This window comes from Marmota monax, unplaced genomic scaffold (assembly GCF_021218885.2).
Source record: "Marmota monax isolate L192 unplaced genomic scaffold, Marmota_monax_Labrador192_F-V1.1 WCK01_AAM20220418_F8-fsc00205, whole genome shotgun sequence".
Classification (NCBI taxonomy): Eukaryota; Metazoa; Chordata; class Mammalia; order Rodentia; family Sciuridae; genus Marmota; species Marmota monax.
Window position 1 is genome coordinate 1,185,763 of NW_026692417.1, and position 23,289 is coordinate 1,209,051.

The 23,289-nt window shown below is 48.7% G+C and overlaps 1 protein-coding gene across 1 annotated transcript; it reads left to right on the forward strand.

Moving 5' to 3' along the window:
- The first annotated feature begins 7,120 nt into the window (after nucleotides 1–7,120).
- Ccr7 (C-C motif chemokine receptor 7) lies at nucleotides 7,121–18,973 on the forward strand. Its single transcript, XM_046442696.2, has 3 exons — nucleotides 7,121–7,207; nucleotides 14,024–14,073; nucleotides 17,074–18,973. Exons 1-3 carry the CDS (start codon nucleotides 7,198–7,200, stop codon nucleotides 18,148–18,150), a joined length of 1,137 nt encoding a protein of 378 aa, XP_046298652.1. The 5' UTR covers nucleotides 7,121–7,197; the 3' UTR covers nucleotides 18,151–18,973.
- The last annotated feature ends 4,316 nt before the right edge of the window (nucleotides 18,974–23,289 follow it).

Below are 23,289 nucleotides of genomic sequence, written 5' to 3' on the forward strand. Positions count from 1 at the left end.
CTTCCTACCTTCCTTCCTTCCCTCCTTCCTTCCTTCCTTCCTTCTTTCCAAACAAAGATTTTAAGATTTACTTTTACTTGAACAGGTTCTTGAAACCTTTAAAGAAAGAGTGGCTGAAAACAGAAATATTTATTTTTAAAATTTATTTACTCTTAATTGTACTTGCTAAAAACTGGAAAATGAAAATTAAGAAAAAATTTTCTGTGTGATAAAAGGCTTTTAGCCATTGGGTTTTTGTTTGTTTTTGCTTGGTTGGTTGGTTTGGTTTGGTTTTTTTGGTGCTGGGGATCCAACCCAGGGCCTTGTGCATGCAAGGCAAGCACTCTAACAACTGAGCTATATCTGTAGCCTCTTAACCCTTGTTTTTTTTTTTTTTTTTTCTTTGCAATTTATTTATTTATTTATTTATTTATTTATGAAAGTGTTGATTGAATTATATTTTTTTAAAAAATTATTTATTTATTTTTTTAGTCATACATGACAGTAGAATGCATTTTGATATATAATACATACATGGAATGTACATACATCAATCATATTGTCTATTAACCCTTGGTTTTATAAAGCAATAGATCTACCCAACAGCTTACATTCTATGACAAATGACTCTGCCTCTAGAGTGCTGTATTAACAGCAAAGACCTTATATGACCATCTTCTGAAGTTACAGAAATGCTTATGACTGGGGCTGGGGTTGTGGCTCAGAGATGAAGCGCTTGCCTCGCACGTTTGAGGCACAGGTGGGTTCGATCCTCAGCACCACATAAAAATCAATAAAAGTAAAATAAAGGTATTGTGTCCATCTACAACTAAAAAATATATTTAAAAAAAAAGAAAGAAAGAAATGATTACGACGAACTGTAGCATTTCCAAATGTATCTGGCATAAAGTAGTTGTTCACCATTAATTTTCTCAAGACCTGAACTGTGTATGGAGTATGACAGTCCTACTACGCATTCTTGGATTTTCTTTTTGTTTGAGATGCAGCCTTGTTTCATGCTTGCTCTTGGTCAGGACTACAGACAACAGGGCTGTACCCTAACCTTAACTTCTATAACTTGAATTCCTTGGGAACAAGAATCACCTTGTATCAGAGTCAAAGTAAAGGACAGCCACTCTAGGTATTCCAAGCAGAAGGAACTTAACACAAGGAACCAGTTATAGAGGTGGTAAAAAAAAAAAAAAAGCTGAGACCAAGCAGGGCACAGTGGTGCACATCTGTAATCCCAGTAGCTCAGGAGGCTGAAGCAGGAGGATCGTGAGTTCAAAGCTAGCCTCAGCAATTTAGCGAGTAGCTAAGCAACTCAGTGAGACTCTTGTCTCTAAATAAAATACAAAATGAGGCTGGGGATGTGGCTCAGTGGTCAAGTGCCCCTGAGTTCAATCCCTGGTACCAAAAAAAAAGCTGTGACTCAACAAGAAATGGCCTCCTTTTAGCCAGAGATTAATAACAGCACAAAGTTTCCACCATCCCTAAAACCGTAGGGCCTCAGGAAGAGGGTAAATGCTACCAAGCTCAGAAACCTAGGCAGAAGCTGGGATGGGGATGAGAGTTCTCATCAGGTGCTGGCATCACAGAGGCAGGGGCTGGCTGATGGATCTGGGATGCCACTGAAGCAGAGAGAGGGAAGAAAGGTCCTAGTGATGGAAAAAGAGCTATCATGGAGAAGGTACCCAAAAGGGAGCTGAAATGGCTATACAAATAAGCAAAATAGACTTTAACACCAAAACTGTTTACAGAGACAGAGAATGACACTTTATAATGATAAAAGGATCAATCCATTAGGAAGATATAATAGCTATAAACATATCGGCACTGAAACAGCGGAGCCCAGAAGTACATTCAGCAAACATTGACAGAACTGAAGGGAGAAATGCAAGAGTTTGGTAATAATAGAGACTTCAATACCCTGCTTTCAATAATAGGTACCACTACTAGACAGTGGGCCAACTAGACCTAACCTGTCTACAGAGCGCTTCGCTCACACCAGCAGAATCTATGCTCTTCTCAGGTGCACATGAAACCTTCTCCAGGATAGACCGTGCTTTAGGACATAAGACATATCTCAATAAATTTAAAAGAATTGAGATCGAAGTATGCTCTCCGACCACAAACAGGAACAGAAGGAAATTTGAGGAATACATAAATATGTGGAAAGTAAACCTCACACTCTTAAAATAATCCACAGGTCAAAAAAGAACTCACTAAGAAAATTAGAAAAAAACACCTCAAAATGAATGAAAATGGAAACACAACATACCAAAACTTGTGGGATGCAGCCAAACAGCACGTATAGAGAAACTAGTAGCAATAGAGCAGCCTATGTTTTTACAAAGAAGAAACAAGTCAAATAGAGAACTTGACTACTTTTTTTCAGTACTGAGTAATAAGCCCAGAGTCTCTCATACATACTAGGAAAGTGCTCTACACTGAACTATATCTCTGGTCCTTTTTCACTTTTGTTTTATATCAAGACAGGGTTTGGCTTAGGTACTGAGACTGTCCTCAAACTTGTGATCTTCCTGCTTTAGTTTCCTGAATACCTGGGATTACAGATGAGCCCTTCCATGCCCGGCTGAGAATTAACCTTTTAACTTAACAAAAATAAGAGAAATAAAACAGAAATAAGGAAATATAATAAAGACTGGGATACAAAGAAATGAAATCTAGAATTGGAAACATTAGAGAAAACCAACAAAACCAAAAGTTGATATCCCAAAATATCAATACAAATGACTAAAATACTTGACTTACCCAGATACCAAAACTAAACAAAGGCGTCACAAGAACAAAAAAACACAGATCGATATCCCTTTTAAATATAGGCACAACATTTCTCAACAAAACATTTACAACTAAATCCAGCAATGTATTTAAAACAAACAAACTACATGCCATAGCAAGATATTTATCCCAGGAATTCAAGTTTCATTTAACCTACAAAAATACAATCCATAGGGGCTGGGGTTGTGGCTCAGTGGCAGAGCACTTGCTTAGCACATGTGGGGCATTGGGTTTGATCCTTGGCACAGCATACAAAAAAAATAAGCAAATAAAATAAAGGCATGCTGTCCATCTACAATTACAAACAAAAAATTTTTAAAAATGCAATCCAAGTAATACATTACTGTTAAAACAGTAGAGGATGAAAAAAGGCTCAATGGACACAAAGAAAGTATTTGACAAAATCCAACAAACGAGGAGTAGAAGGAAATATGATAATGACCATCTGTGATAAACCCACAGCTAACAACATACTTAATGACAAAAGATTATTTTTTTCTGCCGGACGAAGTGGCACGTGCCTATAATCCCAGCAGCTCAGGAGGCTGAGGCAGGAAGATCAAGAGTTCAAAAGCCAGCCTCAGCAATAGCAAAGCGCTGAGCAACTCAGTGAGACCCTGCCTCTAAATAAAATACAAAATAGGGCTAGGGATGTGGCTCAGTGGTTAAGTGCCCCTAAGATCAATCCCTGGTACCAAAAAAAAAAAAAAAGACTATTTTTCCCCTAAAACCATGTATAAGGCCAGTGACGCTTGCCACTTCTATTCAACATTGTTCTAGCTCTGGTAGTTAGGCAGGGGGAAGAAACAAAATGCACCATCATTGAAAAGGAAGAAGTAAAACTCCTTCTATTCACATATGGCATGATCTTATATTTAGGAAATCCTAAAGATTACACATACACACACACACACAAAATTAGAACCAATAAATGAGTAAAATTGTAAATTACAAGATAAATGTACAAAGATCAATTGTATTTTTATACACTATCAATGAGCAATCTGAAACCTAAATTAAGAAATAATTCCATGTAAGACGGTATCAAAAACAATTTTTTAAACTTAGAAATAAATTTAACAAAAGAAGAAAAATGCTTGCACACTAAGAAGTATAAAACACTGAAAAAAAATAAAAGATCTAAATACATGAAAATATATCCCATGTTCATGGACTGTAAGACTTAATATTAGGGACCGGGCTTATAGCTCAGTGGTAGAGCACTTGCCTAGCATGTGTGAAACACTGGGTCTGATTCTCAGCACCTCAATAAATAAATAAAATAAAGGTCCATCAACAACTAAGAAAATATATATTTTATATAAAGACTTAACATTATTAAGATGATAATATTCCCTAATTATCACTTTTGTTTTATTTCAATACAATCACTATCAGAATCCCACCTGGTTTTACTGCAAACATTGATAAGCTGACCCTAAAATTTGTATGGAAAAGAAAGAGACCCACATTAGCCAAAACAATTTCAAATTTTACTACAAGATACAATAATCAAAACAGTGAGGTTACAAGCAGGAGACAGACATACAAATTGACAGAATAGAACTGAGAGTCCATAAATAAACCATCACATTTTTGGTCCGTTGATTTGTAACAAAGGTGCCAAGACAACTCAATAGCAAAAGAATGGTCTTTTCAACAAATTATGCTGGGAAAACTAGATATCCACATCCAGAGAATGAAGGTGGATTTTTACTTCACACCATATTCAAAATGGCTCAAAATTGGATCAGACCTAAATGTACAAACTAAAACTATAAAACTCTTATAAGAAAACACAGGAATAAATCTTTGTGAATTCACACAACAAAAACACAGTTAACAAAAGAAAAAGAAATATATTGGACTTCACATTTTAAAACATTGTGCTTCAAAGGACACCCACAAGACCGTGAAAAGATAATTCACAGAATGGGAGAAAGTACTTACAAATATACACCTGATAAAGGGCTTACACCCAGAATATATAAAGAACTCTTACAATGCCAATAAATAATAATAATAATAATAATAACCCAGTTTTTTAAAGGGCAAAGAATTTAAATAGGTAATTCTCTAAAGAAAATATATAAGGGGTCAATAATCACAAAGATGCTCAAGATCAGTAGTCAGAGGGAAAACCAAAACCACTGTGAGCTAACACTTCACACCCACTAAGAATCAGGACAGACAATAACAAATTTTGTTGAGTGTGTGGGATCTTCATACATGGTTGGTGGGATATAAAAAAGTAATACAATCACTTTGGAAATGGTATAAAATTTTCTCAGTAGGTTAAACATATACTTACCACATAACCCAACAACTCAGAGGCACATATGCAAGACAATAAAATCCTATGTGTACACACACACACACACACACACACATACAACTTGTACACAAATATTCATAGCCTCATTATTCATAATAGCTAAAAAGTAGAAACAACCCAAAGGCCCAACTGATGATGGATAAACAAAATACCATGTATTGCTACAATGGAATATTGTTTAACCATAAAAAGGAATGAATAACTAGCCGGGCATGGTGGCACATACCTGTAATCCTAGAGGCTGAGGCAGGAGGATCAAGAGTTCAAAGCCAGTCTCAGCAATAGCAAGGCTCTGAGCAATTCAGAGAGACCCTGCCTCTAAATAAAATACAAAATAGGGCTGGAAATGTGGCCCAGTGGTTGAGTACCCCTGAGTTCAATATCTGGTACAAAAAAAAAAAGGACCAAATAACTGAGACATGCTACAACACAGATGAACCTTGGAATGTCTAACCGAAAGAAGCCAGATAACAAAGAACACAGTTGTCCATGCCTATTGGCGTTAAATGTCCAACACAGACAAATCTATAGAGACAGAAAGTTGATCTTCAGTTACCAGGGATTGATTGCAGGTGGGAGTGGAGAAGGTATGGGAGTCCTTTTAATAGTAATGGTGGAGATGACTAACAACTGTCCTAAAATGGATTGTAATGATGGTTATACAACCTGGGAATATATAAAAGCCACGGCATTGTACACTTGAAGAGGGTGAATTTTATGGTACATATTATACCAAATCAAAACCATCATTAGGAGAGGGGAAAAAAAAAAGAAAAGTTGGAGGGAAAGAAGTTTGAGAAATGCGGTTCCCTATAACATCAAGACCACAAGGACAGAGTGAGCACTTGCAATTTTATGTTGCCTTGACATTGTTGTTTTTGTTTGTTGTTGTTGTTGTTTTTGTTTTGTTTTGTTTTTCTGGGGATAGAACCCAGAGGCACTTACCCACTGAACCACATCCCCAGCCCTTCTTATTTCATTTTGAGACAGGGTCTCCCTAAATTGCTGAGGCTGACTTTGAACTTGCGATCCTCCTACCTCAGCCTCCCGAGTTGCTGGGATTGCAGGTGAGCACCACCACGCCCTGCTCTTTGCAACATTTTAAAATAAAAGTTTAACTTTCTCATACCAGAAGTGAAACTCAAGTTACCCTCGACTCGTCCCCACCGGAATGGCCCTAGCTGGTGGCTACCGATAAAAACCCAAAGGCACTTCTACTTTTATTTGCAGTTTGTTTTAAACAGACCATTTAGACATTTTGCTCAGGACCTGATGTGACCACCTCAGAGTCACAGCATGACCTGTGTGACTGCTTCCTTTAAACCTGCCAATTAAAGATCTCTGTAGGAAACCAGTTTGGATGATACCCTGGATCCCAAAAGGATCCCGGACCCCACCAGTCCCCTGGTTCTCTGATGGCGCTCAGTGGGCAAGCACACCAGCTCCCTCCCTCCCCCCAGGATCTGTAAACATGAAAACTCTTAAACTTTCACTTTGTGGTTAGGTTGTTGCAGCTTTTCCTGCAGTGTGACCCTTGATGGCAGGGCCACCTGAGGGACCTCACGCAGGTGGTGTAGGTGGTTCCTCTCTGGTGGCTCCTGGGACAGTAGTAGCTCCTGGCTGAGCTGATAATGAAACTCAAAAAGTTTCATTCAACCCAAAGGGAATAATGGGGACACACCTCCCCCTGACTCCTACCCTCTGCCCACAGCCTGACATGTGATACCCTGGCTATAAACCTGTGTTGGATTAACCAGGAGCCCCTCACCGAAGCTCTGCCAGGGGGCACAAGGGGCTTTTCGAATGTAAATGACCTGATGATTCAGGATCTTATGACCAGTGACGGGGGCTGTCACTCTGTCACCTTTCTCATACCCTTTGTCCCCAGAAGGCTCTCTGGGCCCTAATGAGGCTTGGAGGGAGGAGCAGGGGTGGGAGGCGCGGGCAAAAGGGAGGAGTGGGGAAGAGGGAGGCTCCTCTCACAACTTAAAAGGGGCTCTTACCATTTCCTCCCCAGACAGGGGTAGCTGAGACTGGGGCACAGCCTTCCTGTGTGGTTTCAGTCGCTGGAGAGTGTCATGGACCTGGGTGAGTAAACCTCCCTGTGAGACAAAACAGGGAATAGCACCGGGGTCCCAGACCCCAGGCAGACCTAGTGGAGTCGGGGTGGGGTGGAGGGCATCAGGAGGTTTGGTGGGCATTGGTGGCTACTTCCAGAGAATGACACTCTAGAGTCCCAGGGAGGGTGCACCTGCCCTTTCAGACCCAGGAGAGCAGGCAGCCATTGGGGCCAGGAAGGACCAGGGGGCTGAGGGGGTATCTTTCTAAAATAGCAAGGAATGGAAAACTCAGCAGGGTGGGGCTGGGTGGGTGACCTGGACAGAACCTGTTCTTGTGAGGCCCCCTGAGACCCAGGGACCAGTTTCAGCAGGGGGAAATCCTCCTTGGAGGGCTCAGGACCTTCCCCCCTCTTCCCAATGCTCTCTCCCTTCTCCCCTGCTCACTGGGAGTCTGGATCCCTGTGCGGTTGGGAAGTAGTCAATCACAGGTGACTGTGTTGGGTGCACGGTGCGGTGCAAAGCAGGCGTGGTCTGCGGTGCTTTCTCTCTGCTGTGCAATCCACGGGCTTTGTACCAGCTCTGCCACTTGCCTCTTGCAAGTTCAGGGATAAAAATGGAAGAGCTGGTGACACTCAGCTTAGAGAAGCCATAGCCAGCCCTCCAGCACAGCCCCTGTCCCTGATCAAACCCCCCTTACTCCAGCCAGATAGACAGCCTCTGGGCTGTAGAAAGCCCTTCTTCTGGTCTAACCTGGGTCTTGACTAGAGAGGGTACAAAGGGAGCCCCAAGTGGGTGCTGAGTGGGTCTTCCAGCCCCAGACACCCCAGTTGTCAATCTCAGCTGCAGAATCAGTGCCGCCTAAAGCAAAGAAGGCCAGGTTCTTAGATGGCTCGCCACACCAGCAAGCGAAGCGGCCTCAAAGCCACAAGAGGTTGGCTTTAAAAAGTGAAGGTTCCTTGGTGCTGTCCTCACACCCTCCTCGCCACACCACAGCCCTTGCCTCCTCTCTGCCTTCCCCGCCCACCCTGAATCCTAGGTCTGGACCCAGCAGACAGCTGTGGAAGGGGTACAGTGGACCCCCCATCCACCGCCTGTGAACTCCAGTATCTTGCATTTCTGCATCCTGGGTGCTTTGGGGATTAAGTGGCAAATGTTTGTGGAATGGATGGACGGACGGACGGACGGACGGATGGATGGATGGAATGAATCAAGAACTTCAAGTGGATTTTCAGTTTTGAAAATCTCTTCTAACTTCTTTTCCCAGTCAGCCTGCCCCCTAAACCCACTCCAAGGAATCCAAATGTGCCAGCCACAATCCCCGAGCGCCCATACCACCCACTGGAGATGGCTTCCCTGTGTTGACCACTAAATGATTGAAAAGCAGCTCCCCTGGAGGAGGAGTCTAAGCTGGTCAATTTCCATAGTGTGAATTCTCCTGCCCTGCTTGAGCCCAGGTGGTCAGCCACCTACTTAACACACTGAGGGATGCTCTCACAATTGGCTCCAGAGCATCTAGGAGCGTCCCCCTAGACTAGGTTTGGGGACACTAGACCCCTGGTCCTGGAGGAAGTGATGTTCTTGCTTCCTCACTCAACTTGAGAGAGAGCCCCAACGGCCAAACCCGAAATATGGGTATGAGGAGAGGCCTCTGAGAAGCTGTGCTCAAAACGGGCTCTGGGCCGTTGGAAGGGCGGCTGGGCCACAAAGGGTCTGTTTTTCGATATTCATCTGCCCAGGAGGGAGCGAGAGGTAGATGAGGAGGCACAGTTTCTGTTACACAAAATGAAAACGCCACTTGAAGGTTGAGCTGGACTTTTTCGCGGCCTTTTTTCGCAGTTTGAATGAGCAACCCTTTCACCCTCCCCACTGTCAGAATTCTCAAAAGCAGAGAAAAGAAAATTGACCTGCCATAGACTTGTGTGTCACAGCGTGGCCAAGGAAGATGCTAAAGGAATTCAGGGACGATCCCTCCTCTCTTCCCTCAGAGGGGAAAGCTACAGCCTGGGTGGCTATGGAAAAACCTCTCCTCTTTACCAGGCACTTTCTTTCAGTCAACTCTCACGGATTGAGGAATCCAGGGAAAGCCAGTCAGGGGAGGAGAGAGACATATATGTCAACACACTACTGTAGCCGAGAGAGAGAGAGAGAGAGAGAGAGAGAGAGAGAGAGAGAGAGAGAGAGAGAGAGAGAGAGAGAGAGAGAGCATGAGAGCATTAATGGGGATAAGGACAAGATAAGGAAAGAAGTGTGATCATAGGTCAGCAGGGCATTTAAGTTGGGTTTTGAAGGATGTGGAGGAGTTGTCAAACCAAATGAGGACAGGGTCCAGGATATGGCAGGGACATCAAACTCACTGCCATCAGAAGCCAATAAGGTAACTAAGGTAGAAGGCATAAGATCTAGGAAGGGGGCTGGGGATGTGGCTCAAGCGGTAGCGCGCTCGCCTGGCGTGCATGCGGCCCGGGTTCGATCCTCAGCACCACATACAAACAAAGATGTTGTGTCCGCCAAAAACTAAAAAATAAATATTAAAAAAAAATGTCACCATGACTACAAAAAAAAAAAAGATCTAGGAAGGAGAGGGGAGTGGAGTGAACCCAACACTGCAGGCCTCCCCTAAAGGCATCCACATCAAATAGTTTTAGAGCTCCATGCAGCACACAGAATACCCTGGGTACTCGGGCTCAGGAGTGGTCAACTCTGGCAAATGTAATAAAGGCAAGAAAGAAGCAAATTGAGGGAGATAGGAGAGGAAGGTAAAGGTACCGTCCGACCAATACTTACAACTTCGCGTGGCATCACTGAGAAGTTCGCACTTTATCTTGAAAACAATTGAGGAGCCAGTGAAGATTTTTACTTCTCAATTAGGTGAACTAAGGGACTCGATTTGTGTTTTGCAAAGAGCTGCAGAACCTTCTATCAGACAGGACCAGCTCTGAGAGATTATGGCGAATAGAAGCAACAGAACATCCAGGTATGGTGGCGCACGCCTGTGGATCCCAGCCACCCAGGAAGGTGAGGCAGAAGGATCGCAAGTTCAAGGCCAGCCTCGGCACCTTAATGAGATCCTGTCTCAAAATATTAAAAACAAGTGGAAAGGGCTGGGGAGGTAGCTCAGTGGTAGAGCATCCCTGGGTTCAATCCCTAGGACCATTAAAAAAAAATAGAAGCAAGAGAACTGAGTGACCAATGGTTACAGAGAGTGGGGGTTGCCTTCATGCTCCACAGAGGCCCACGTACCCAACAGGCACATCAGGAATGTAGCATGATGCCGTGGTGAGAGCCCAAACCTGACTATGCCATTCACATCTCAGATCCATCTCTGAGAAAGCAGCTGTGTGCCACCAGGCAAGTAGCTTAACCTCTCTGGGACTCTGTTTCCTGGAACGTAGAATAAGAATCACAGGGAAAGCCTTACAATACATTGTGAGGGAGAGATACATAAAGACTAGGAGGCAGCACACCAAAAAAAAAAAAAAATGGTTTCCAGAGTCAGAAGGTTCAAAGCCCAGCTCCACCACTAGCCATTCAGGTGACTCTGGGAATGCTACTACTAATCTTGCTGTACTGTTTCTTCATTGGCAAGTGGGGACGATAGCGGTGCCAATATCTCAGGGCTTTTGCAAGGATGCAATGAGACCTCACAGGTAGGCGGTTTCATTGGCTAAAGCAGAGAATAGAAGTGACTTCACGACTCAGCCATGTCTCTCCTGTCCCTGCCTGTGTAGAATGGGTCCCCCAGGCCTCCTATCTCCTCTCTAGATCCTTGGGGCTTTCCTGCTTCTGCCCTCCCACTCCCCCACCCAGGAAAGAACAATTCCAGAGAGGAAAAAGATGGGGAGGCTCTGGGGCCAGATAATGGGCAGCCAGGAGTCCTGGGCACCTGGAAGGTCTGGGAAAACTTGGGAATGGGGTAGGAAGGAGCCAGTAATCTTCTCCTCCCAGACTGGAGGTTTCTCAGGACGGGGGCTCCGGTTGGAGTTCTAGGGAAGTTTACACTCATGATGCTCATTACTGGAAATTCAGGAACTCAGAAAACACCCAGCATCTAGGTCAACTGCTCCTCAACGTCCCTGAGATTGGTGCCACCCAAGTTGCTACCCAAAACCAGTCGCTTTATGACTTTTAACAGACAGGAGTGATCTGACTCGTGGCCACTGACCGGGTCCCTGGGCCACACACCAGAATTCCCCTAAGTTCCCCTATTAACTTTCCTGAAAATGGTCCATCCTGGACCAACAAGACGCCTGCTTATCCCCCAGGCCCAACACACTTGGAATGTGAAATCACCCACGTACACGGGCCAGGACCCCCCATCCCCTGTCCCCCACCCCCACCCCGCTCCATACTAGCAAAAGGAATGGGACGGGGCCCAGGAAAAGGGCAGCCAGAGTAAAACAGAAACAGCACTTGCTCCTTGTATTTCACCTCTTGTGGCTGATCAAAACTTTGAGGTTTCTCGTTCTCGGAGACAGTCAGAGCTGGCTTTCTCTAGAGTAACCGAAAGACTTTGACGTGTTTAAAGAAACCTCGAACGCTGAGCATCAAGATGAGTCAGGGAGGGTAGGCGGTGCACTGGACCCTGGAGAGAGTGTGGTTAGGCGGAGACATGTGGCCTCAAGCTCAGGGGTTCCAGAGGTAATTCAGTAAGAAAGGGGAGGGAGACATCAGAGCAGGATGCCACACGGAGGCCCATGCCCACCAGGACTGTAGATGCTCAGGCACGAGTGGGGGACAAGGGGACTGTGAGTTCCTGTCCCCAGTATTCAAAGATGCAGCTAGGAAGGTATGTCCAAATACACGTGGCTTGACTGCCATGGTAAGCACCAGGAGCTTTATCCTTAGGGTTGGGTAGAACCCGTGGGAAGACACCATGGGGGTTGGCATCAGAACTATGCTTTAGGGACAGGCACGGTGATGCACACCTCTAATCTCAGAGGTTCTGGAGGCTAAGGCAGGAGGATCGCAGGTTCAAAGCCAGCCTCGGCAACTTAGCAAGACCCTGTCTTAAAATTAAAAAAAAAAAAAAATTAAAAGGCTGGGTATGTGGCTCAGTGGTTAAGCACCCCTGTGTTCAATCCCTGGTTCAAAAAAAGAACTATGCTTTAGGAACCGTGTCTAGCAGTAACATGCAGGATACTTTTCTTGAGGTGGGAGGAATATTTTCTTATCTATGTGACCGGATGTCGTTCCTCCCTATCCTAGGAACTCCCAAGCACAGAATCCCCAGCCACAAGCCCTGTGCCTGGAGCCCCTAACTGCAACCTGGGTGTCATGCAGGAGTGCTCCAGCAGGTGGTGCTGTGGCCAAGGACACAGACCCTCGGGCTTGGGCTGCTTCCCTAACCTCCAGAGGGCCCTCAGTCTCCAGAAGATGCCTGGAACAGGGTCCCAGGCATTTCTGGTCCCTACTGAGACTGGAGCAGCAAATGCCTACGGGTCCTGCCTGAGTATTTACAGGTGCTATCACAGTGAATTTCCTGTGGGTCAGTCCCTGGCTGGGAACCGAGAGTCAGGGGACAAGGGGGAATTCCAGGGGTAAAGAAGGCACAGCTGGTGCCTAGGGGGTGTTCCCAGCCTGCTGGTGGGATGACACTTCTACATAAATGGCTCTGTCAACTGTCCTCCCTGCTCAGCCTGCAGCAGGAAATATGTTCTAAGGCTCGGCCACAAGGCCAACTGAGCAGTTGTCCGCAGCATATCCAGGCCCTGTGCGTTGAAACCTGGCCTCTCCATCTGCTGCTCAGAAGCAAGGAGAGCCTCCTGACCTCCATAGCAGGTTCCATTTTCCTGCCACCCCCACCCCCATCACCCCACCCCACCCACGGGGGGGTGGAGGGGGGACTGGCACTGCTCCCCTCCTACCAAGCGCCTGAGGCATTAGATTAGGGAACAAGTGAAAGAAAATATACACAATTTTAGAAAAAGAAATATAATTACATCATAAAATAGTGACCACCCATCCCCCAGGTGTCCTCTCAGACCCATGATGCTCCCTCCCTTGGAAGGACAAGCAGGGCATTCATCCATTCATTCTCAGGCACACAATTCCTGGGCTTGCACCAGGTAAGAGGGAAGGGATTCCTGCCCCAAAGGTAGGCTCAGGGGACCAATAATCAGTGCTAAGTAAATGTCAGTGAATGAAGAAGTGTTAGGGGTCCCGCGGGTCCTTACAGCACTCCCCTGCCATGGAAAGGCAAGTGAAGTAACCTCATTCCTCCAGCCTGTCCTGTGAAATCCCCTATTTCCTCGGCCCACCTGGCCAGGAAACACTTGAGGCTTCATATGAGGCTGCTTGCTCAGCTGAATACCAAGAAATGCTCCCTGGACCAAGGGACCCTGGCACCGAAATAGGGCAGGACTGTGTACACACTCCGGGGCCTTGCCTTCTCTTCCTGCATCTCACTCACTGGAAGGCACCACTGAGACCCTGGGGTCAGGCAAAGATGGAGTAAAGGAAATCCAGAGAACATCTGGGACTCTTGGGGGGAGGGGTTGGGCCCCATCCCCCCAAGACCACCCTGGGGACTTGAGGGACAGTCAAGTTTCCAGTAAACTCTCCAACTCCAGAAGAAGCCCAGCTGGGCCAGGGTCAGTGGTGGGAAGCGCCTACCCCGTGTTCTAATCCTGGACCTGGGAGTGGAGGAAGGAGAGGTGAGGACAGGGATGCCGGGCAGCAGGCCAGGTGTTCAAAAGCACAATCTGGTTCTGATGTTCTCTTTTGCAAACGCAGAGCCTGGAGCTCAGGACGACGGTTCCCAGCAGCATCTCCCCCTCCGCTGTTTTCTTTAATAACAAAGGGTCGTCCCTGCCAAGCAATAACTTTCTTGCCTTGTCTCCTACAGGGAAACCAATGAAAAGCGTGCTGGCCGTGGCTCTCCTTGTCATTTTCCAGGTGAGATTTCCTACCAGGGAACGCTCTGTTCCCTCCCCGACTCTCCCCTCCCAAGCCAGGAGTGCTGTTGGAGAAGCTGGTCATTTGCCAGAAAGAAATAAAAGGCCCAGACAAAAACCCACCTGCCATTCATTAAGCTGATGACCACCCTCCTCTCCATCTGTTGAGCAACCCTCCCCTACCCCCATGAGTCCCAGATGTTCTCTGGACTTCCTTTATTCCATCTAAATTAAAATATGGGGTGAAGTTATTTACCACCACCTTCCCTACCCCACCTCCAGTCTCCCTACTCAAGAAACTCGGATTGAGCTCTTGGAGAGAGAAGAACCGCAAAACTTTCTTCTCCCACTGGTTCTGCACAGGATCCCTGTCCTCACCTGGTTTTGCACATATGTGCACACAGGGAAGATGCCACGTGTGAGCAGAGAAAAGAAACTTTGGTCTGGTGACCCAGCTACTATTCTATCCCCCTCTCCCTTCAGTCCAAGGCTCCCCTAGAAGCCCCACTCTCTGTCATGAAACTGAGACCCATCTGGCCCTGCTGTGAGGATGGGGAAGAAAGATGGGGCCCAGACAATGTGGGGGAGGGTGGATGGAGCAAGCACCCCACAGGGGCCTGAACTCTGCAGGAGCAAAGATCCCCAACTTGCAGGTTTCCATTCCTCAGTCCCACTTGACGGCAGAAGATGCACCCCGTCAAGGGCCAGAGTCAGGAAACTCCTTGCGTTCGTTCGTTTCCCCTGTTGGTCGGGGTGGGAGCGCTCTAGGGCTTGGGGAACAGCCGGCTCCTCCGAGGCCACTCTGGAGAGGCCGTGCTTCAGAACTGGGCTCTTCCCCAGGTCTGGTGGCCAGAGGGGAAGCTTTCCAGGAGCTCAGGCCAGAGGCAGGCCCCAAGCTGGGCACTGTTCCCAAAACCCCATCCCAAATGCCCCCCGGAGCTTGGACGGCAGCCCTCAACCTGGCCCCCTTCCCCATCTCTACTGCCTCCCTCCCTCTGCCCTGTGCTGCTGGCTGGAAGGCTGGGGAGGGGATGAAGACAGCTGTGGCTCATTCTTCTCTTTCTGGGGAGGGGTGCGGGGTGGGGGGGTGCGGGAGGAGGCTCAGACAGGCAGGATGTGGTGAGGCTGTGGGCTGCAGAGGCATCAAGGCTGCAGGGGGGTTGTGGAGCAGGAGGACTGGGTGGGGGAGCACGCTTCACAGAGGCTGTGAGTACGACCGACCGTCCAAAAGGACTGAACCAACCCCCTTAAGCCTAGGGATCCTGGACCTAAGGCCTTGTGTCTTCCTCTGGGTGGGCCAAAGGCAGCCAGCTTCCTCCAGGACCCCCAGGCTGCAGCCACGCCAGGAGAGGGGAAAGGGGTTGCCACTGAGTTTCCTTCTCAAGCTAGCAGTGCCTAAAGAAAAGCTCCTGGACACCATTTCACCCTCTCCTGTCCTCATCCCTGGACAGTGATGAATGCAGAATGTGGATTGTCATTGAACTGCTAAGAGCCCGGTTCCCTGAGGAAGAACCAAGAGTTTCCTGAGGCCGTTCTTCTAGAGCAGGGCCATCTATCATTGTGCACAGCGGCACTTGTGCCCCCTCCTTCATTGATAAAATCACGGCAGGCTGCTGAACCTTCACCCTGTCCTGCAGACAGGCTAAAAAAAGCCCAGAGCAGCTGAGCCCTGCTGATTGGGATCTGTCTGCCGGAAGAGAGAGAGGCAGAGAGGTGGGGGGGAGAGTGGGAGCACAGAGGGAGAGTGGGAGAAGAAAGTCACACTTCCTTCCAGGGGCACAGCTGCCCACGACTCAGCCACAGCTGAGGAGCACTCCCCCCACAGGGCCCTGTCATCCAGTCATCGACTCACAGAGCTCAGTGCCCTTGGGCACGCGTTGCCTGAGCTCCTGCCAGAGTGCTAGCGGACACCAAGAATACACAAACGTCTCCAGGTTGCTCACCACCCGGGATCACAGCCTTCTGCCCCAAACCTGGGGCTTCTTGTCCTCTTAACAGGAGTTTTGCCGCCTTCTCACGGCAGGTGCTCCTCAACCTTGACCCCAGGGTGGACTTTTCCCTCGAAATCCGAGGCATTTTAAAGGCCCCCTGGAAAACTCCACTAGGTTCTAAAGGAGGCTCCAGAAGAAAGACACACACACACACACACACACACACCCCAACCTCACAGAGTTTTCAGGGGGCAAAATAAAACTGTAAACATGAAAGGGTCCAAGAACCTGGGCTAGGTGCCTCACCACTAGCATGTGCAAGAGATAGGATTCACCTCCATTTCACAGTCAGGAAAACTGAGGCTTAGTGAGAGGAAGTGCCTTTAACCAGTTCGAGGCTCATTGGACCCCAAGGCCGCGACTATTTCCAGCCCACTGTTTACACATGTGAGGCTGAGTGTCTCAGAATTGGCAAAATCAGACCCTTGATCCTGATTGGTAGAAATCTAGAATCCTGGGCCCCGCCCAGCTCACCAAATTAGGGTATACCTTTGTTTTGGGGTTTGGTTTGGTTTGGGTTTTGTATCAGGGAGTGAATCCAAGGGCACTCAGCCACACTGAGCCACGTCCCCAGCTCTTCTTCTTTTTTTTTTATTTTGAGACAGGCCTCACTACACTGCAACAGCCAGTTGCTGAGGTTGGCCTTGAACCTTCGATCCTCCTGCCTCAGCGTCCCAAGCCGCTGGGATTACAGGCATGTGCCACCATGCCAGACAGGATACACATTTTAACAAGATCCCTAGGTAACTCATATGCATGTTAAAGTTTGAGATGCAGTGATTTCAAACCAAAGAAGTGCCTGGAGAGTTTAGGAAAAATACAGATTCCTAGGTCCCATTCCCTGAGATGCTGGTTCTCAGTTAAGGTCTGAAAATTTGTGTTTCTATCTCGTTCCAGGAGAGGCTGATGACAGTCCACACTTTGAAACCACTGCTCTAAGATAAATCCCAGCCAGATTTGGACCCACCTCACTAAAACTGAACTGTTTTCCCTTATTTCCTTCCCCACAGGTGTGCTTGTGCCAAGATGAAGTCACAGATGATTACATCGGGGACAACACCACGGTGGACTACACCTTGTATGAGTCTTTGTGCTCCAAGAAAGATGTGCGGAACTTTAAGGCCTGGTTCCTCCCCGCCATGTACTCAGTCATCTGCTTCGTGGGCCTGGTGGGCAATGGGCTGGTGGTGTCCACCTACATCTATTTCAAGCGGCTCAAGACCATGACAGATACCTACCTGCTCAACTTGGCCATGGCAGACATCCTCTTCCTCCTGACTCTTCCCTTCTGGGCCTACAGTGCAGCCAAGTCCTGGATCTTCGGTATCGACTTCTGCAAGTTCATCTTTGGTATCTACAAAATAAGCTTCTTCAGCGGTATGCTGCTGCTGCTTTGTATCAGCATCGACCGCTATGTAGCCATCGTCCAGGCTGTGTGTGCCCACCGCCACCGCGCCCGCGTGCTTCTCATCAGCAAGCTGTCCTGTGTGGGCATCTGGATGCTGGCCACGTTGCTTTCCGTCCCAGAGCTGCTCTACAGCGGCATCCAGAGGAGCAGCAGCGAGCAAGCCTGGCGATGCTCTCTCATCACCGAGCGTGTGGAGGCTTTGATCACCATCCAGGTGGCCCAGATGGTGATTGGCTTCCTGGTGCCCCTGCTGGCCATGAGCTTCTGCTACCTCGTCATCATCCGCACCCTGCTCCAGGCACGCAACTTCGAGCGCAACAAGGCCATCAAGGTGATCATTGCCGTGGTTGTAGTCTTCATCGTCTTCCAGTTGCCCTACAATGGGGTGATCCTGGCCCAGACGGTGGCCAACTTCAACATCACCAGCAGCACCTGCGAGCTCAGCAAGCAACTCAACATCGCCTATGATGTCACCTACAGCATGGCCTGCGTTCGGTGCTGCGTCAACCCTTTCCTGTACGCCTTCATTGGTGTCAAGTTCCGCAACGACCTCTTCAAGCTCTTTAAGGACCTGGGCTGCCTCAGCCAGGAGCAGCTCCGACAGTGGTCTTCCTGTCGGCACACGCGGCATACCTCTATGAGCATGGAGGCCGAGACCACCACCACCTTCTCTCCATAGGCAGCTCCTCTGCCCAGGGGAGAGGGACTTCTCCCAGGGCCTAGGGGACAGAGAGCAGATTCAAGACACCCATCCAAAAGCTGCTGAACGAAAAGCAGTTCTGGCCATTGAAGTTGACCTCAGCGTAAAAACCAAGAGTCCCAAGAGACAGCTTGACCCCAACACTAGCTACCTCAACCAAGGCTGCCAATAAAGCTGTTGTCCCCAAACCAGACATCAAAAGTGAAAGTGGCGAAACCATCTGCCCCTCGTGAGCAATAGTGAAGGAGATGGGACTGATGGTGGCAGGGGCTGCTGAGTCCCCTGAATGAACCTTCTTCTCAGCTAGAAAGAAGCCATCCCAGAGACTCAAGGGCAGAGGCCAGGCCTTCCAGAAAATAAGACTCTGTCTCCAAGACCAAGATTTTGGTGAAGCTTCTTAGCCTGGTGAGAAAGGGGACAGGTCAAACCAACTCTGTGAGTCCCCTCCTCCATCTCTCTTTTCCACTGTCAGCAAGGCAACCTCCTAACTGCCCTGAGAGCACGTCTGCCCTTCCCCTGCCACCAACAAGGAAAGGTGGTGTTCCCTGCAGGCCAGGCCGGCTGCCCCAGCCTGACCAAGCCACTTTCCCAGCCAAGCTCTGCAGCAGCGATGACATAAGGTCAGGTCTCAGCTCCACGAGGATGAGAGGGGAGGACAGAAAGGTTGGAGACCAGAGAGGGTGACAGTGCTGGCTGCCAGATGAAAACTGTCCTGCTCTTCAATTCATTAAGAGAGCAAATAAAACTTTGCTTTGAGGAAACGACAGCTTTGAAAGAAAGAGGCTAAACATTCTTTTGTAAATGGCAGATGAGTGTGTTCTTTTGCAATGTCCCACGCCCCACCTGACCGCCCCATCCCCCTCCTCCCCATCCTCATTTCTCAGAGAAGCTCAGAAACATGAGAACACTGAGCTGTGCTCTGAGCTCATCCAGTGACAGCAGCCCAAGAAGCTGAGAGAGGGTTGAAGGAGGATAAGGACAGGATGTCCATCTTGTGAACGCCCTTCCAGAGAGCAGGAGATGGAACCAAGCCTGTGCAGTCACCAGTGAACCAGAGACTCCAATCTGAGTGGAGATTTAGAGAGACCACATTGTTCCAGTAACTTCTCTGCCTGAGAACTATCTTGACCCTCAGCTGGATCTGCCCTGTGCCAGCTCAGCCTGGAACTAGAGCCCTGACCCTTGTCAGGCCCCAAACTTGTGTTTGGAGGGAGGGCTTTACCCTGGGCTCAGTGGTCACAGAGTCTAGAACGAGGCTGATGAGACAGGCTGGATGGGACCCTTCGCTGGGTGCTTAAAATCTGGGACCACCCAGGACGCTCCCTACGGGCCACTTGTTGCAATGGTCCTCCGTGGCATGTGTCTTGATCCACTCTGAATGCAGCGCTAAACTCCAGTCTGGGTCATTGTTAAATAGTAGAAAAGTGTTCCTCACAGTTCTGGAGGCTGAACAAAGGGCCTAAAGGGCACAGCAGGTTCCCGTTAGCTCTTTTATAAGGTCATTAATCCCATTCATGGGGCTCTGATAACCTCCCCCTCATCGGCACTCTCCCAGTAATGCCACTACTTTGGGGTTCCAACACATGGGTGGCAAAAGGACACACATGCAAACCACAGAGGTGTAGGTGTTCACTGCAGAGGATGGGAGGGAAGAACAGATGCTGCCCCATGCACAAACCAGGGGTCCATGTCACTGGTAGCTTGGGCCCACCCGGAATCCTGACTTCTCCAAACCAAAGAAATCAGTCCAACCTGTGAGGTGTAGGATGTATGTTAAAGGCCCAGCATGCACATGGCTCTGGGTCCCAGGGGGTATCCGAGGGAGGGTTGAGACCTTGGCACAAAAGGTGAACCCACAGATTTTCCCAAGCCAAAAGCGCCTCCACTGGAAATGGAGCCTGCCTGGCAATGACGCCCATTCTCTGATCTCGTAACCACATAACATTACCCTCCTCCGCAGGACGCATGGGGCTGGGAGGTTTCTAACACGATTTGTCAGGCTGCCTCCAAGCCGGGAACTGGCGCCTGACAGGAATGAGGCTGGCACAGGGGCAGTCGGCATGCAGCGGTGTCCGCGGCAACGGCATCAAATATTAAAGGTGCAGCCGCAACCGAGTGTGCGTACGACCGTGGGACGAGAAGGCGATGCCATTGTGCAAGTGTGTCCCCAAGGGGAACCTGCCCGAGCGTGTGTGGGGGTGTATATCCTAATGAGGTTAGTTACAGATGGGAAAACAGTCCTCAGTTCCTGCAGGGAGGAATGTAACAAGAGCCATCACGGAAAAGGAAGCCCAGCCAGCCCCACAAACACACCACCCCAACTTCAAATACATTTTTCTAGAATAACTGGACGTCTCCAAATATTTACAGAGACAACAAAACCCCCAGCCACGTTAAATCCCCAAACTGCTGTGTCTCAGAAATTGAGACCCCAGCCCCATGTGGGCCCAAACCCCACTCCCTTACCCAGGGCTCTCGTGAGCCTACCTTGTGTTGGGGGGTAACCCCTGGGAAAAAGGAAAGGACCACCCAGGGCTTCTCTCTCTCTCTCTCTCTCTCTCTCTCTCCCTCTTCTTCTGTTTCATACAGCTATCCTGCCTTCCTAGGTTCACGGCCCCCAGGGTCCTTCTACGGTTTCCTGAAGTTTGCCTTCATTCCAGCCCCTTGTCCCCCTCACCCTCCCTGGCTGCAGCCACAGGCCAAGTCCAAGGCATTCCCAGGTCATGGAGCTGCCCTTTCAGCTAGAAGCACCCCGTCTCTTTATCACAGCTTCATAGAGCTGGAAGGGACCTCAACATTCGGCAGGCCAACCCTCATCACTCTCTAGATGGTGAAACTGAGGCCCAGAGGGAGGGGCTGACATTCCAGGAGAGATATCACAGCTCAGGGAGATTGCTTAAACTCACTTTGGGAGCTCGAGAGTCTGGCAGGACTGCCAGAGGGTGGGGGGAGCCGAGGCTCTGGAGCCCAGCCAACTTCAAATCTCATCTCTATTGCTCCCCAGCTGTGTGACCTTCAGCTGTTGCTCAACTGCTCTGAGTCTCAGATTTCTCAGCTGCAAAATGGACAAGAATTGGGTAAACATGTAGCACAGTGCCCGGAATGTTGAGCGTGGTGGTGGGGAGCTCAGACTCTTGCAGCCAGTCTGGTTTGAATCCCAGCTGCACTGCTTGGGCTGGTAACTTAGCCCCTCCGTGCCTTGTTTTCCTAATCTGTATAATGGGATTATTAGTAGTATTGACCTCCTAGGGTTGTGATGTGAAATAAATTATTCATATAAATAAAATGTTGTTGGGTGTCACTTAGGAACGTTTAAGAAATGGCAGCTTAAAAAAAAAAAGAATGCTGCTAACCTCGAGGTAACCAAGTTCAATCCTTAGCCCAATTTCCAATCTCATACAATTAATCACAATTTTGGGATTAGTAGTCTGGCCTTCCCACCAAGCAGTCCAGGTGAGACAAACAAGCTTACCTGAGGTCTATCAGAAGCTCTTGGCAACACTAGACCTGAAACCCAGTTTCCTAAAGGTCCCATCCAGAGCACATCCCACAAGAACTAGCAGCACTAGCTCCAACATTCCCACTACCTGTGATCTGCCTCGTACTTCCTGGCAGGCACCCTTCCTTAAGGAAAACCTCTCTCACCCCCTTAAATAGTTCCTGTCCTTGCTGTGGAGTCTGAGAAAATGAATGGAATATGGCAGCAGACCCAAAGGAAATCAGGCAACGGATTCCCCACCTGGTGCTGGGGAATGGAACCCAGGGCCTCATGCACGCTGGGCAAGCACTCAACTACCGAGCTACCCCTGATCTTAAGAAAGGAAGCGAGGCTATCTTCCCCAAAACTTAGGTACTTGGTTGCATTTCTGTGTTGAGGGGTACATGGAAGGAAGGAAACAGCCCTTGGAGATGGATGGGAGCTTAAGCCAAAGGAGATGAGGGAGGGAAGTGATTCTAAGTGGGACAGGTGGGGCAGGGGTAGGTCTAGGGAATATATGCTGGGAGCCCAACGTGGAGAGTGTCTTCAGCGGGTCAGTGGATGTCCCTGTGTACACACATCCATGTGCACATGCTCACACGTGCATAATTTCTCCAGGCCTCCCAATCCCAGGGGGGGAAACAGGGGGATACACAGGTGGGCCCGTGGCCTTTTCTGCAGAGAGAAGGGTCAGAAATAGCCGAGTTTCCCAGTCTGAGCCCCTAGAAAGCCTCAGGGGGAAGAAATAAGGACCCTCTCCCTCAATTCAAAAAAAGCAGCGCTGTCAGGCATCAAAACAATGAACGTACAGCCCCCACTCCATGGGTGCAGATGCCTGAAGGGGCCCAGCTACCCTGTGGCCATCCCAGAGTGGCTGTGCCAGTTCCAGGGCCCAGCCAGACTCACACAAGGGCTCTGCCTGCAGAAAAGACTCCTGGCCAGAGCTGCTTAACCCATCCTTGGCCCTGCAGCTGGCCCTGCCCAAACTCAGAAACAAGAGAATGTGAATTCCCCTCGGGCTCCTCTCTCTGGGTTGGTGAGTGACCAAATTCAGACATCTCTGTTGTCAAGTCCTTCCTCTCCCGAGGGTGCTTCAGGGATGGCTATAATCTTACTTTGCTCTATTGTCCACAAATCCCAGGGGCTTGGCTGGCAGGGCTGTTCTAAGTGTCACACACAGTTTGACCTCCAGGTTCTCAGCTCAGGGTAAATAAGCACCTCCCTGCACAGTCTGGGAGGGGTCAGCCTGGCCAGGTCCTTTCTGGCTCCATTCCCTTTGAGGCAATAGGTCCTGAGGACAGATGCCCAAGTCCACTAGACCGAGGGCAGGTAAAGCAACTCCCCGCCCTGAAGTCCTCTGGAGCCCATGTCAGAGCCTGCCTAGGACAGACGAGTTTATATTTGTTCTGGGTAAATATCTGACATTATGACGTTCAGCAGATGCTGCCGATGACATGCCCCCAAACCCTTTCCCGATGTTTCAAAAGAGGTTGGAAACGCGAGCACATTTGTCTTGTGGAGTTTATGCAACAGCACTCGGGTGACCAAAGCAGAAACAGGATCACATGCAAAGACTAAGTGGTGCCTTCCTCTTCCCAGGCCTGCAGGGGGTTTTCTGTGGCCTGGCTACTAAGGCCTGT

Bases quoted from the DNA above. Each gene is read 5' to 3' on its own strand.
- Ccr7 (XM_046442696.2), top strand. The intron at 14,074-17,073 runs GTGAGATTTCCT...CCTTCCCCACAG, and splicing joins CTCTCCTTGTCATTTTCCAG to GTGTGCTTGTGCCAAGATGA.